At 47.8% G+C, this 15,675-nt stretch overlaps 1 protein-coding gene across 9 annotated transcripts in view; it reads right to left on the bottom strand.

Moving 5' to 3' along the window:
- The window catches only part of KMT2C (lysine methyltransferase 2C), a 1,736,691-nt gene that overhangs the window by 71,902 nt on the left and 1,649,114 nt on the right, over nucleotides 1–15,675 (bottom strand). For all 9 annotated transcript variants that reach the window (XM_085632007.1, XM_085632012.1, XM_085632004.1 and 6 more), the window contains one exon: nucleotides 1,323–1,439. In XM_085632007.1, coding sequence (XP_085488133.1) covers nucleotides 1,323–1,439 — 117 coding nt within the window. The remainder of the gene's footprint in view (nucleotides 1–1,322; nucleotides 1,440–15,675) is intronic.

The raw sequence follows: 15,675 nt of genomic DNA, 5'->3' as shown, positions 1-15,675 counted from the left end.
CAGAAGACTGCAAAATCTGGTGTGATCAATTCCCAACTAGGAAGTAATGATAACGAGATGTCCATTGGAGTCTCAAGAACTCACAGTGGAGAAAGAAAATCAGGTGGAATTCTCAGTTTCAATAGTTGTGTTGCCAGAAGTTAAGGCAACCCACAGCACCTCTGTCCACAATATGGAGGACCAACCTGCAATCATCGATTTGGAGCAAAAGGGTTATCAGACTAGAAAGATCAGAATGTGGGTGAGAATAGAAATATTTTGGTCTGGCACACAGCACGTAAATGGCACAGTGTCATCAGTTGATGGGCAAAAAGATGTTTCCTATTAAATGGTAAGGCTAAGCCAGACAAACTATGAGGCGCAGCAAAACAGCATGATAGACTGTGATATTGATGGGGACACAGATAATGTGACCATCGGCATTTGTGCTCGGCAGAACAGATGGAGCTGAAGGGGCATATATTTCTTTGACTGGAGTGCTACTGATATATATATATAACAATGTATATTTATATATTCTCAACACACCTTAACACATGAATCCACTTCTTTTTATGTTGAGCAATGCTATAAAACAGAGTACAAAATGCAGGCTGGGAAATAAGGTAAAAAAAAAAAAAGCTAATTAATTCATGCCTTCCAGAAACTGATACGGTCTCAGAATGTTGTGTAATGCATTTTTAAACATATATTGCATGCCCTTGAGAACATCCATCATGCATTTGGGACCTTAGCTTGGAAGCTGCAAACAATGCTGGAATCGGGTAATATGACCTTAAACATTATGTGCTACAGCTTGGTTCTAGGATTGGGAGAAGACCAACATGAAATAGAAAATAAGTTAAGGCATTTGTCAACGACTACAGAGGGAGTGTATACATTTTATTCATTTGAGATTAACAATGGTGTGGATTTGTAAACTGAGTTTTAAGATTTGAAATTTATGGACATTTTCTAGGGTTAAAATACACAGTCCAACCAAAGACACTAGGAATGTAGAATGAAAGGCACTTAACAGAGTAAAAAGTAGGATTGAAGGCATTCTTAATTTCTATGCAAACTTTATAACTAGGCCAAGTACCAAACTCAATGAGTTATGTAATTATACCTCACAGAAATAGTATTCTTTATATATTAAGATGAACACACATTTTTTCCTAATGATCAGCATGAGCTAAATTGGCCCAAATTTCCTACCAATGCCATGTTTATCAAAACTTGTTGCAATTTGAGATGTATTCAAAGCATTTAATACTTCTTGAAGACAAAAAAAAATCATCAGTTGCTTTATAATATATATATATATATATAATTATATATACCTGAGATTCATAAAGCTTCTCCTTCCTGTTCGCTACTTCATTGCGGATGATTGTTCCAATATATTCTATTACCATGGTGTGCTTTTCAATATCTCTTGCAGCATATAATCCCAAACCCTACAATAGTAACCAGGAAAATTTAGAATTGCACCATTTACGGTTTACTTCCACTTAATTATAATAAAGTGTCTTAATTCAAGTTATATAATCTAAGAAAGAGTGGTAGGTCACAAGTAATTAGTATTTTTTTAAATATTAAGCATGATAATGTAACACGTAAACGAGCACTGGCAAAGCCAATAGTTCTCGAGTTGGCCGTAAGCCTGTTAGCTTTCTCAATACTTGTTTTGCCATGTTTTTTTTCTTCATAAAACATCGTGGCAGCTGCTCAGCCCGCATTATAATACAGTGGAAAAAAGGAAAAATATTGATTTGTTCTATTAAAAAAAAAAAAAAAAAAAAAAAAGAAGTTTTCTATATACTAGTCCCTGAAGGGAATGACTTAGTGCGGATCAGCTGCTTATAAAAAAACAGAATACTGCCACTCACTATGTAATGACCCAATGCACCTTGCTGTACACTGCAGTGGAAACATGCTAACAACTTGACTACAGACCAATGGATGAAGAGGGCTAAATAATATGTATGACCAAATCTACTTACCTGTAGCCGTCTGTTCTTAACGCACAAGTTACTACTTGTGTAACGATATATCTGTATGAGACATTAGTACAATATCCCCAGGCGTCAGACTGTATCCGGAAAGTTTTTTGTCAGCAGTACCCCTGCGCATCGGTAGGTGGCGTCGTGCGGCTCTGCGTCTGTCGCTGGCGTCGTAGGCGCCGACATGACGTCACGGAGACTACTTAGGCTCCACCCATGCGCGCTGGCGTCAGTTCTGTACACGACTTTCCGCACCAGGAATGCAGAGTCATGCAAGAAATGACCACTGGTACCATGAAACTAGGGCCCTTAACCCTAGAAATCAGTTCGCAGAACGGGGAGGATGGGTGGGGCGGTAAGGAATCTATCACTAATGTCTCACACATATGGCCCCCCTTGGCCAAGAGGGCCGTGACTTCCTGTTGGAGAAGCTCAAAGTGATCCCCCGACATGCGGTGGAACTGAGGTGGCATGGCTGGGGGGGCAGACTGAAGGGGAGGGAGTAGCCCCTTCGGACGATTTGCAGCACCCACCTGTCCGAAGAGACATAACCCCAGTGGGGAAGGTGATGTTGAATCCTGTGTGCACCCCAAAGCTCGGATTAGGAAGGCTTTGAGGCAGATGCTGCGGGAGCAGAGGTGGACTCGCACGCTGGCCCCCTGTGCCGCCAAGGCACCACCACATCCGCGGCCGCACTTAGGTTGGTTCTGCACAGGCTTCTGACTGAACAAACGTGTAGGGGCGCCCCTACTGTGGCCACGAAAGGTATACGTGGCCGGGCCCGTGGTAGAGAGACCCAAGGACTTGGCCGAATCCTGAGAGTCCTTAAAATGCTCCAGCGCACTGTCTGCCTTATTGCCAAACAGGCGAGTACCATCAAAGGGCATGTCCATGAGGGAACTCTGAACATCCTCTGAAAACCCAGTGGACCGCAGCCAGGCATGGCGACGTAGGGCCACTGTCGTGGAGATCGCTCTACCCAGAGTCCGTGGTGTCCAGCCCACACCGGATGGCGAACTTTGCGGCATCCTTCCCCTCCGCAACAGCTTGGGAACGTACAGCCTGAACCTCCTCCGGACACTGGGGCAGCGCCTGCGCCACCTTGTCCCACACAGAGTGAGAGTAGAGGCCCAGGAGGCATGCGGTGTTGACTGACCGCAGCCCCAAGCTGGCAGAGGAAAACAATTTCTTGCTACACTGCTCCAGCTTCTTTGATTCCTTATCTGGCGGGGTGGTAGGGAATGCGCTTTGGGAAGTAGAGGCCTGGATGACCAGGGTCTCCGGAGTTGGATGGTTTGTTAAAACGGCAGGGTCATCCGGAGCCGGATGATGACACCGGTTCACGTTCTTATCCACAGGAACCCCTGTGGCCGGTCTAGACCAGGTACCCATCCAAACATCCGTTAACGTTTCATTGAATGGAAGCAGAGGTTCCATAGAACTTGCTGTCGACTGAAGAACTTCAGTGAGGAGGTTGGTTTTGTGGGTGACAGTAGGAAGATCAAGGTCAAGGGCCTCAGCTGCTCTACGGAGCACCACAGTATATGTGGCGCCCTCCTCCATGACAGCAGGAGTAGACAGAAAACCAGACTCTGAACAGAAGTCAAGGCCACCTGCCTCATCCGACTCGTCCGTCCACTCCTGTTCAGACTCGCACTGCCGTGCAAGAGGGTCCTCAGACCCCTCCCAGTCGTCCCCCTCCTCCACCGCCCGAGGCACAGGCAGCTGCGGCGGGGGAGGGACAGGGCGCCGGGAATGGCACCAGCCGGCGCCGATCCTGCTCAATGTCCCTATTAGGGTCCCAACCCGGAGCAAAATTGTCCGGAAACCTGGGCAAGGGCGGAGGTGGGACGAACAGGACCATGGCAGCGCCGGGAACGGAGCCGCAGGAGGCGCCGGGGCCAGAGCCGCCGGCGGAGGACCCTGCAGCGCCAGGGGTGGCGGCAGAGCCGTCGGCAAGCAAGGGCCCTCAGTTGGGACCGCGGGGCCAGAAGGCGCGCCGGCGGGAGCCAGAGGCCTGAAAAGGCGGACCATGGCAGCAAGAAATTCTTGTAGCTGGGCTGGTGTCGCCGACGGACCAGAATAAGGTGGGTAGGCCACGGGACTCACAGGCTCCAACGGAGCCGCAGGGGGAAGTACCCCAAGCCCCCTCGTCCGCGTCCGGAGACCGACTGGGGGACGTGGGAGAGCGCAAACGCTTCTTCAATTTTTTCTTATGACGTCTCTTATCTGACTCAGAGTGTGAAGACTTTGACCTCGAGGAGCGATGGTGATGGCCCCGCGGTCGGTCCCTCGACCCCTGGACCTCTAACAGCGCGGAGACGACTGCCGGGCCTCCAGCAGCTTTCGGGACAGCTTCCGCAAAGCCTTCGGAGCCATGGCCAGACAGTCGGAACATGACTGGTAGTCATGGTCGCGCTCCAGACAGTAGAGACGGACACCCTGGGGGTCGGCCACCGACATTGTACGGCGACAGGCCCCGCAGGATTTAAACCTAGGCATACCTACGCGGCACCAGGAGTCAAAGCCTCAAAAGAAGTAGAGACAAAAGTCTCAAAAAAGTTAGTCAAAAAGTGACTAGGGTACGTGCTCTAACCGGATCTGCACTTGCTGTCTACATGATGTCATCTTGGCGCCTACGACGCCAGCAACGGACGCAGAGCCGCTCAACGCCACCTACCGGCGCGCAGGGGTACTGCTGATGAAAAACTTTCCGGATCCAGTCTGACACCTGAGGATATTCTAAGGTAAGGAGTCTATCACTAAGTGTCTCTTTCAGATGAATAGTACTGTTGATTCACATGCTCTGCATACTCCTGCCATCTACTGTTGGTGTCGGATGTTTGCAAGTTGTTTTTCTTTTAAGTCATTCAAGTCACAAGGCCGGTTGTGACTCTTCCCTTGACCCAGAATGCCACAGCACAAAGGATCCACTTTAGATTGTTTTCCCGCTGAAAGGGTGAGTGGAGTAAGTGGAGTGATGCAAGTCTTACATAAAGTTGATGAGGGATGAACTGAATATGTGTAATCATCTGTGATCACAAACAGAGGAGAGAGGGTGCATGTGAATGTACAGCACTATACGCTATGAAAATATGGCTCTAGGAAAGTAGCCTATTCTGTTCGTAGCATGCGTGGCTGTTGATACACATGTTCTGCATTAACTATAAGGCAGTCCCTTGTTAAAGTGGTGGCTAGGTAGCAGAGGTTTGAAACAAGATCCTTAAAGAACAAGTTACTTACCTTCGGTAACCTATTACCTGGTAGAGATGGTCTAGCCGCAGATTCCTTAACTTTTGAATTCTATCCAGGAGTCAGATTGGATCTGGAAAATTTTCAGCAGCCCCTCTGCAAGCCGGCGGATGGTGCCTTACCATTCCGTGATGACGACTCCAGTCGTGACATCAGTGGAGTCATAGAAGTCTCCCCCGGTGCGCAGACGTCAGTTTCTTCAGTGAAACATTCTATGCTAAAAAGAGGTGCCATTATAGAAACTGGCTGTGGAAACAGTGCACCAAAAAAAAATCAATATATCTTTAAAAATATAATTAGAAAATGGAAATAAATGGTATGATAATACCCAGACAAGGCCCATAAGGAAAGATACAATGGTGTGACAAAGTAATTGGAAATGAAAGGCATGGCAATACCAAGTCAAGATTTAAGAAGTAGTAGCAAATGGTCCGTTGAATCGCACAATCACATGAAACCAAGATAACTGGTATATGAAACCAGTACTGAAAAGGGTACAACCATTACACTAAGGATCGTTGACAGAGCTGAGAGATGGGCAAATAGTTAAGGAATCTGCGGCTAAACTGTCTCTCTACCAGATAATGCGTTACAGAAGGTAAGTTCATCTGATAGAGACAACTAGCTAGAGACAACTAGCTGCAGATTCACTAGCTTTTGAATTCAATACCATAGCTATACCCACCCGAGGAAGGCCTGCAAACTAATCCTACAAAAGCTCTCAAAGAGAACCTGCTGGTCGCAATTCACCACAGACCAGACATATGTAGGAATTAAATGAAAAAGAGCATTGCTCTCTATAAAAACCGGGGCAATGACCACAGATAATGTAAATAAGAAACAACCCTGCCAGCACAGAAAAACCAAAGCCTCAAGGGAAACAGGATAACACCCTTTCGGAAGACATCCGACAACAGTCAGACAATAGTATTTAATCTCCAAAGGGTAAGTGAGTCCTTGGATTAGAAGGGTCATAGGCAAAGCAAATGCCACGTAACCTGCATCCTCTACATCAGTAAAGAAATAACTGAAGGGAATCCATCCTGATAACTCCAGAATAGAAGGGCTTCCAAAACCTATTCCCAATAAAACCAAGATGAATAAACCCAATCCTTCCACGGTCGGGGAAAATCAATCCAAGTACCTAGACAGATTAACGTCACTGTCTATCCCTAAAAAAAGAAAAATGTCTTTTTTTTATTATTTCTTTTTTTAGACAAAATGACCACCCCAAGGTTCACAATGCATAGAGCCCATAGATACGGAAAGATGGCAAATAAACAGATATAAATCAGCCATAAATATCGATCAATTATACCTAGATCTATATATCCGTGTTCAATGCATGTATATAGATCTGAACCCAAAACTTACAGAGAAGAACCCCATTTAACAATAAATTCTTTTTTGTTTTTTACATGGAATGTAACATCCATTTTATTGCATATAGCTAAATTATATCTAAGCATGTGTAAACACATATGCAACGCACCTATGTAAAGTCTGTATACACACATGGATAAATGGAACTGAAAAACCAGTACCATACAATATAATATCAAGAGAGAGATCCGACCCTCAATTAAACACCTTGGGTGACTTAGCATTAAGATAATGCTGTCTGTCAAATGTATCTTAACAGGCCGGTACTACCTAAAGAAAACCCATATGAAAATGAGCCCTTGCCAGCAGCAAGCACTTTTAACCACACTTGGCCTAGAAGGACAAGATGAATAAAATAAACCAAGCCCCTGGAAAACACCCAAAAAGGGAACCCAGCTGTAGTAACTTGCCACAAGGCAGATGAGCCAAAATCATATCTGACCATATGGCAGACAAGGGCTCAAGTATAAATATTTAGTTCTATAAGAACACACGAAGCACCAGATCATACGTTTACACTATGATCCCTTAAAAGGCTGTAAGGTACAGAAAATAACAAATTCTTACTAGAGAAAAAGAAATGTCCCCAAGGAGACAGAACATCCAACTTCCCGATAGGAAATGTAAGACTATCAATAGCACCAAAGTCAAAGAGTATGGAAATATCCAGTATGTTGTTAAAGTGAAGATGAATAAAAAAGCGAACCTTCTCTTCAGATAAAACAAATCTTTTCAACCATGTAAGGCAAGGCTGTAAACAGCTCTAGGGTAAATATCCAGACACTGCATCTCAGATATCCTCATAAGTAGAGCTCACGGGATAACCATGCTCCAAAATTGAACATAAGAATAAATATTGTCTCCAAAAATGGAGGGAACCAAGACTCTAAGTATTCAGAAGAATACCCATCAGACACCTTGAATTGCCAAACGTATTGTCTCCAGCAAAAAGGAGCACACTTCCATGGAACAAACTGCTATGTACAGGTAAGGAACGCATCACATAATAAGGCTGATCTGACCTCCTCGCCGGGAAGCATAACCAAAAAATTATCCAACGCAAAAGCTATCCGTTTGCCAAACGTAATGTCTCCATTAAAAAGGAGCGCACTTCCATGGAAAAAATTGCTATGTGCAGGTAAAGAACCCATCACGTAATAAAGCTGGCCTGACCCCCTCGCCGGGAAGCATAACCTAAAAATTATCCAACGCAAAAGCTAGATCACCTATAAAACCCAAGTATAGGGACAACACTAAAGAACATATAAACAGATAAATAGCAATTAAGACTGTATCCCTTCGACCATCATGGAAGCTCCTTAATGCCAAGGCGGCCTGAGCCCCAAAAAGATGGACGTTGTCAAAGGAATATCGGCCAAAGTCGCATGGACCACCTCTGAAAAACCTGAAGTTCTCAACCATGTACGATGTCGTAGTACCACCAAAGATGCCATGGTCCAACCTACTGAATCAGTAGTATCCATGCCTCATTTAATTATCAGCTTAGCTGCCTGTTGGCCATCTCTAATCAGCTGTTCAATATCAGAACTCAGTTCATCCCGAAGTGATGGCAACATAGTCTGCAAACAATCCCACAAGACATGTTGGTGGACCTTAAAGCAGAACTAGCAGAAGTAAAGATGTGTTTGCCACATGCATCTTGAATCTTAGACTCTCAATTCAACCGAGTCTTGGGTGAAGAATTGATATCTTGTGAGGCTGTAGCAGCCTGAGTTACCAGACTGCGAAGGGTAGGATGCCTGAGGAGACAAACAGGGTCTCCAGGGGCAGGCATGTGCCTGCAAGATATAGCACGGTCCACCAAGACCCCTGTATTAGGTTTTGCACAAGTTCCTAACAATATATCAAACAAGGCCTCACTTTATGGAAGAACAAGCTCTTCCCCTGTCTGTTCTTGGTAAAGGACATCAATCAGAGGGTTGGTGGACTTCTCCAACGTAGGCAGTGACCGCTCCAAAACTGCAGCCACTCTCCTCAACATATCTGCGAAGTAGGACCTTGCCTCTGTAGTGAGACTAGGATGGGAAAGTAGCCCCGAGGCTGGGGAAGACTCCAGCCCACTAGCCACACCAAGTACAGATATCCAACTTTCCTTCACTTAAGATGGAATAATCTCAGAAATGGGATGAAAAGGCCCAGACTCCCTTGTATCACCTGCCACATGGTGACTCCCAGAAGTCTCACCATGAGAAGGAAGTGAAAATGGCATATTCCCCTCAGTTTGCTCTATAGACTCGGCACCTGACGCTGATCGACGTCGAGAAGGCGACGCTTTGAGTCGATAGGAGAAGTGACTTTGAACGTCGCCGCTTCCGTCAATGCCGGAGTCAGCTGATCAAGAAAGGAAGCCGAAGGTGGAGTCCCCGAAGGGCTGTGCACCTTCGCTGACCCAACGAATAAGATGGCCCAACCGACCTCGAGGGCGAGCCCACCGGTGTGACTCCACTCGCCTCCTTGGGGCCCGGAGGGGGCTCCAGAGAAAGGAGGGGCCTTAAAGAGGAGATAGAGAGTTATACTACTTCCTAATCTGGGCCATCCATGCGCCGGCTCATGGAAAGATGGGGCGACGTGTGGCAGAGTCGTATATGGCCTCCTTAAATGGCGAGCAGGAGGAGCCGTGGGAGAAAGTCTCCATGAGGTCGGGGGTGCCGCAACTTCAAATGCCTGCACCCGCCTTTGGACATCTCTGTAGAGCGTCGCCCTCAAGAGTAGCTCTGGCACCTGGAACGGCCCAGTGTACCGACCTCCGCAAGAGAAGAAGTCGACCGAGGCCGTGAAGTCACAGAGGACCGCGACAGAAACGCCGCCAGTAATTTCATACAGCATTTTTTGAATGCCTTTGTATTCAGCCTCAGGCAGGAGCCCCAATCCTCGGTGTCCTGGAGTTCTCGGAAACACTACATACAAGCGGAATGCAAGTCTGTAGCTGACATTTGTCGAGTACAAGACCCATAAGGCTTAAAGCCTGATGACATGGGAAAAAGGCAAACGTGCAGAGGGTTTGCTGAAAAATTTCCAGACTCAAAAGTTAAGGAATCTGTGGCTAGATGTCTCTATCAGATACTACTTGGCCTACTAGTGCTTGCTGAGGTGCAAACACATCTACATAGTAATGCTTAGTGAAAGTGTATGGTGTAGACCAAGTACCAGCTTTACAAATATCCGTGATAGGGATAATTTCTAAAAACAATAAAAAGCCAATATTGCTCCTTTCTTACATGTAGTGTGCCTTTGAGGGCACTGGTAATGCGAGTTTTGCTCTGCCAATGTAGTATATTAGCACTCTTTTCATATCCAGAGTATGCAGCACTCCATCAGCTAATGAGTATGGGGATGGAAAAAAGACTGGCAGCTCAATTATTTGGTTGATGTGAAAAGAGTAAACAACGATGGGTAAGAATTTAGGGTTATTTTGAAGGACTACCCTATACATCCAAATGTGGGGTGATTAAATCGTAAGAACTTGGAGCACACTAAGATCTCTGAGGGAAGTTATTGCTAAAAGAAATGCCATATTCCAAGATAGGAATGCTAAAGGACACGAGTGAAGAGGTTCGGGGGGGAGAGGCACACGAAACGTGTCTATATCCATGATGTGTTTTTGGAGGAACAGTCCGTTTTGACCCTTCCATGAATGCTTTAATGACAGGAAAACAGAATATTGATGCATGCTGCATATTATAGAGGTATGCTGCACTTACAATGAGATGTAAGCTTATTGAGATGTACACTATTCCCGCACTGTAAAGATGTAGTAGATGAGGAATGATGTCTTGTATTGAGGCAGCAAATAGGCCAATTTGTTTCGTATGCTGTAATGCATGAACCCCTTGCATTTCGCAGCATAGCATCCCCGAGTACTGCATTTTTCTAGCCTTGTAAAATAACCATACATTCCTGTGGGTGACTAAGATACGTAAACTTTGGATATAGTCTGGCCCAAATGGGCCAAAATCTGGCTCGCACTGGTGGGTGTGGTAGCAAAAAGGAACATTGCTCGACTCTGGGGTGCCGGGTAGGTACCAACTGTGGAGTGCTGGAAAAATTACTTGGACTGGTGTCAACGGGCTGAACAGACTGTATACCAGAGCAGAGGGTGCCCATGCAAGTGGGAAAAGATATGGGGGGCCTGAATGAACTACAGGGACCACTGACTAGCTGTACGTGGGGGGCCCATGGACTGGGAGCATGTGGTTTGTGACTTCTCTGATCACCTTGGGGGTAATGACGTGCTAGTGGGAATGTGCATTGTGAACGCTGCTACGTATTTGTATACACTGAACCACTACTATGTATATTATACTGTTTTCTATGTATCTAGAGGAAGAGAGACCCATGGTGTTCACCAAGGGAACAGGGTACTCTAAGCAAGTAGAAATCAGATCTCCCCTTGGATTATAAAGAAAAAAGGCTGCACTCATTGCTGAGTCATACCTTTACATAAGCATACTAGTACTATACATAAAATTACACTCAAACATATAATGAGTCTCAAAAATGAACACAAATTCTTATTTATTTAAAACAGATTTAAAACAGGGGCTATTTTACAAGGGGCACAGAGAGATTAACTGTTTGTCTTGTAAAAGATGGAAAATTAAGACAACCCATCGAAACGCGTCGATGCATCATTTAACATAATCCTTGGAATAATTGGATCTGTAGATACAAGCAGGAAACAATATATCCAGGACTAGTTATTTAATTGTTCTGCTGGATATGTTCCATAAAAGACAAAGTATACTGTCTGAATCTTTCTCTCTCTTTTTATGTTGTGTTATGTTTTAAATAGGAAATGTACATTGAGGGGTTTTAGAGAAACTGTTTTGTATACATAAAAATGTGTGATACATTAAAAGTTATATGAATTTTTAATGAAATATTGGAGAGAAAAAAGTTTTAAAAAAAATAAGAATTCATGATAACTTTGGAGACTCAAATGTTTGATTGCAATTTTATGTATAGTACTATTATGCTTATGTAAAGGTATGACTCAGCAGTGAGTGAAGCCTTTTTTCTTTATGATCCAAGGGGAGATCTGATTTCTACCTGTTTTCTATGTAAGCATATGTTTCATGGTTAATAAAAATAATTTTTAAAAAAAATATACTCAAACTCGGGTGCCATATCACTAGATGAACAAGTTACTTACCTTCGGTAACGATGTATCTGTAAGAAACATTAGTTAGTTAGATTCCTTACCTTAGAATATCCCCAGGCGTCAGACTGGATCCGGAAGATTTTTCGTCAGCAATACCCCTTGCGCGTCGCTAGGCGTCGTCTGCGGCTCCGCGTCCGTCGTCGTGCGCCGGAATGACGTCGGAGTACTTAGACGCCGCCCTCGCGCGCTGACGTCAGTTCTTGTACATAGCCTTCCGCGCCAGGAACGCAGAGCCATGCAAGATACCGACACTGGTGCCAAAAAATTCTAGGGCCCTGAAAGGGATAGCCAGATGTCAGTTCGCAGAACGGGGAGGATGGGTGGGTCGGTGAGGAATCTAACTAACTAATGTTTCTTACAGATACATCGTTACCGAAGGTAAGTAACTTGTTCATCTGAAAGAAACACGTTAGTTAGATTCCTCACCTTAGAATAGATACCCAAGCAATACCATCCCCGGTGGTGGGTCTGCGAACCAAGATCTCACCAGAAAGTCCTGGTGGACAGAACGGCCAAAGAAGCCATCCCTCCGGACTTGGCTGTCTAGGCAATAATGCCTGGCAAACGTGTGTAGCGAAGCCCACGTAGCCGCCTGACAGATGTCCTGCAACGGGACTCCCCGTCCCAAAGCAGTAGTAGCCGCTGTAGCCCGAGTGGAATGGGCGCGCAGCCCAACAGGAGGGTCCTTTTTCGCCAAGGAGTAACAGATTTTGATGCACAAAACGACCCACCGGGAGATGGTCCGTTTGTGCACAGCTTTTCCCTTCTTAGCACCCACGTATCCAACGAAAAGTTGGTCGTCCACCCGGAACTGTTTTGTGCGGTCCAAATAAAAGGAGAGCGCACGTTTGGGGTCCAGACGGTGGAGCCTCTCTTCCTCTTTGGAAGGATGCGGAAAGAAGGTGGGCAAGGTGACAGATTGCCCAAGATGAAAGGGGTTCACCACTTTCGGTAGAAAGGAAGGACGAGGCCGAAGGACAACCTTGTCCGGATGAACAGATAGAAAAGGAGGCTTGGACGATAGAGCCTGGAGCTCACTCACCTGTCTAGCCGAGGTGATGGCTACCAGGAAAGCAGTCTTAAGAGTTAGAAGACGAAGAGGACAATTGTGAAGAGGCTCAAAGGGAGCGCACATCAAGAATGTCAAGACAAGATTCAAGTCCCACTGAGGCATTACGAAAGGGACAGGAGGGAACGTGTGAGTAATGCCTTTAAGAAAGCGTGACACTACAGGGGACTTGAAAAGAGAGGGCTGATCTGGAAGCCGTAAGAAGGCAGAGAGAGCAGCAAGATAACCTTTCAAGGTGCCCAGGGCAGAGCCCTGCCGGGCTAAAGAAAGAAGAAAGAGGAGAACCTCAGAAAGAGGGGCGGAAAGGGGATCCACAGCCTTTGCTGTGCACCATGCCACAAATTTGTTCCACCGGCAGGCGTATACCGTCTTTGTGGAGGGACGCCTGACTGCCAGAATGATATCACAGACTTCAGGAGGCAAGTCAAATGGCATCAACTGCCGCCGCTCAATCTCCACGCATGGAGGTGGAGGCTGGACAGGTTCGGGTGGAGGACCGTCCCATGCTGCTGCGACAGAAGATTCTCCCGAAGGGGCAGACGTATTGGAGGATCGGTCAACATACTGAGTAGCTCGGGATACCAGTACCTTCGTGTCCAATCCGGAGCCACCAAGATGACTTGGGCCCGGTCGTGCCTGATCTTCTTCAGCACTCTGGGCAGAAGTGGTATAGGCGGAAAGGCGTACAACAGACCGCAACTCCACTCGTGACGAAAAGCGTCGCCGAGCGAGTGCCGCCTTGGAAATTCCAACGCGCAGAACTGCTGACATTGAGCGTTCTCTTCGGTGGCGAATAGATCTAACCAAGGCTCTCCCCACTGCTCAAAGAGACCTTGCGCCACTTCGGAGTTCAGACGCCATTCGTGATCCATCATGCACCGGCGGCTGAGTTCGTCTGCCTGCCAGATGTTGAACCACTAGGGTGACGCCCTGGTGTTCCAGCCACGTCCAGAGGCGCAGAGCCTCTTGACAAAGGGTCCACGACCCCACCCGCCCTGTTTGTTGCAATACCACATGGCGGTGGTGTTGTACGTGAACACCTGCACGACACTTCCCCGGACAGAGGGAAGGAAGGCTTTCAGTGCAAGTCGGATCGCTCTCAACTCCAACAGGTTGATGTGGAGGCGAGACTCCGCCGGAGACCAGAGGCCTCTGATCTCCATCTCTCCCATATGGCCACCCCATCCCAGGAGGGACGCATCCGTCACTACGACATGCTCCGGTTGGGGAAGGGAGAGGCTCTTGCCCGTGACCCAATCGCGGTCCGTGAGCCACCACTGCAACTGCCGTGCAGTGCCCTCTGAGATCAAGACATGGTCGGACAGGTTGCCGTGATGCTGGGCCCACTGAAACTTCAGGTCCCACTGCAGAGCCCGCATGCGCCGCCTGGCTTGATGCACTAGTAGGATGCAGGAGGCCATCAGCCCCAGAAGCCGCAACACTAGCCTGACCGAAACCCAGGATAGAGGCCGAAAGATGGGAATCAGGGCCTGAATATCCCGGACCCGCTGCTCCGGCGGATGAACCCGGAACTGCACCGAATCGAGAACCGCTCCGATGAAGAGGAGCTTCTGAGAGGGACTCAGGTGTGACTTCGGCACATTGATGGAAAACCCCAGCAAATGCAGGAGATCCACCGTAGTCTGGAGGTGGGAGACGACTGCCTGGGGCGAGCCCGCCTTCAACAACCAGTCGTCGAGATAGGGGAAGACTGGAACCCCTGATCTGCGCAGATGAGCTGCGACCACCGCCATCACTTTCGTGAACACCCGAGGGGCGCTGGTGAGGCCGAAGGGGAGCACGGTGAACTGAAAATGCTCCTGGCCCACCGTGAACCGCAGGTAACGCCGGTGGGCCGGCAGGACGGGGATGTGGAAATATGCGTCCTGCAAGTCCAACGCTACCATCCAGTCTCCAGGGTCGAAGGCAGCTAGAACCTGAGCCAAAGTCAACATTTTGAACCGTTCCTTCCGGAGGAAGGCATTGACGTTCCTGAGGTCCAAGATAGGGCGTAGGCCCCCTTTGCCCTTCTTGGGAACCAGAATGTAGTGGGAATAACAACCACGACCTACTTCTGGGCTCGGAACGCGCTCGACGGCCTCTTTGGCCAAGAGGGCCGAAACTTCCTCTCGTAGAAGATTCAAATGATCCTCCGAGATACGGTGGTGCTGCGGTGGCATGGCTGGAGGGATCGTCTCGAAGGGGAGGGAGTAGCCCCTTCGGACGATTTGCAGCACCCACCTGTCCGAAGTGACGGTACGCCAGTGGAGCAGGTGATGGCGAACTCTGCCGCCCACTGGCGAGGAATGGGCCGGAAAGCTCGGACTAGGAAGGCTTGGAGGCGGATGCTGCCGGGGTGGATGTGGGCTGACCGCGTCGTCCTCCAGAACCGCCTCGGCGGAAACCACGTCCGCGCGCAGGTTGGTTCTGCGGCTGGTGGCTAGGCGGACGTGAGGAGGCGCCCCTTCCTTGGCCACGAAAGGGGCGAAAGGCGGAAGTTTGCGACCGCGGGGCAGAGAGGACCAAGGACTTGGCCGTAGCCCGGGAGTCCTTAAAGCGATTCAGCGCACTGTCCGCTTTCTCACCAAAAAGGCGAGTGCCATCAAAGGGCATGTCCATGAGAGTGCTCTGGACATCCCCCGAAAAGGACGTGGACCGCAGCCAGGCGTGACGTCTAAGCGCCACCGTGGTAAAAATCGCCCTACCCAGCGAGTCCGTAGTGTCAAGCCCACATCGGATTGCATGACGTGCCGCATCCCTCCCATCGGCCAGAGCCTGGGTAAGTCGTGTCTGGGCCTCCTCCG

This window comes from Triturus cristatus, chromosome 10 (assembly GCF_964204655.1).
Source record: "Triturus cristatus chromosome 10, aTriCri1.1, whole genome shotgun sequence".
NCBI classification, from domain to species: Eukaryota; Metazoa; Chordata; class Amphibia; order Caudata; family Salamandridae; genus Triturus; species Triturus cristatus.
Note: the sequence above shows the minus strand (reverse complement) of the source record. Positions and strands in the feature narration are given on the sequence as shown.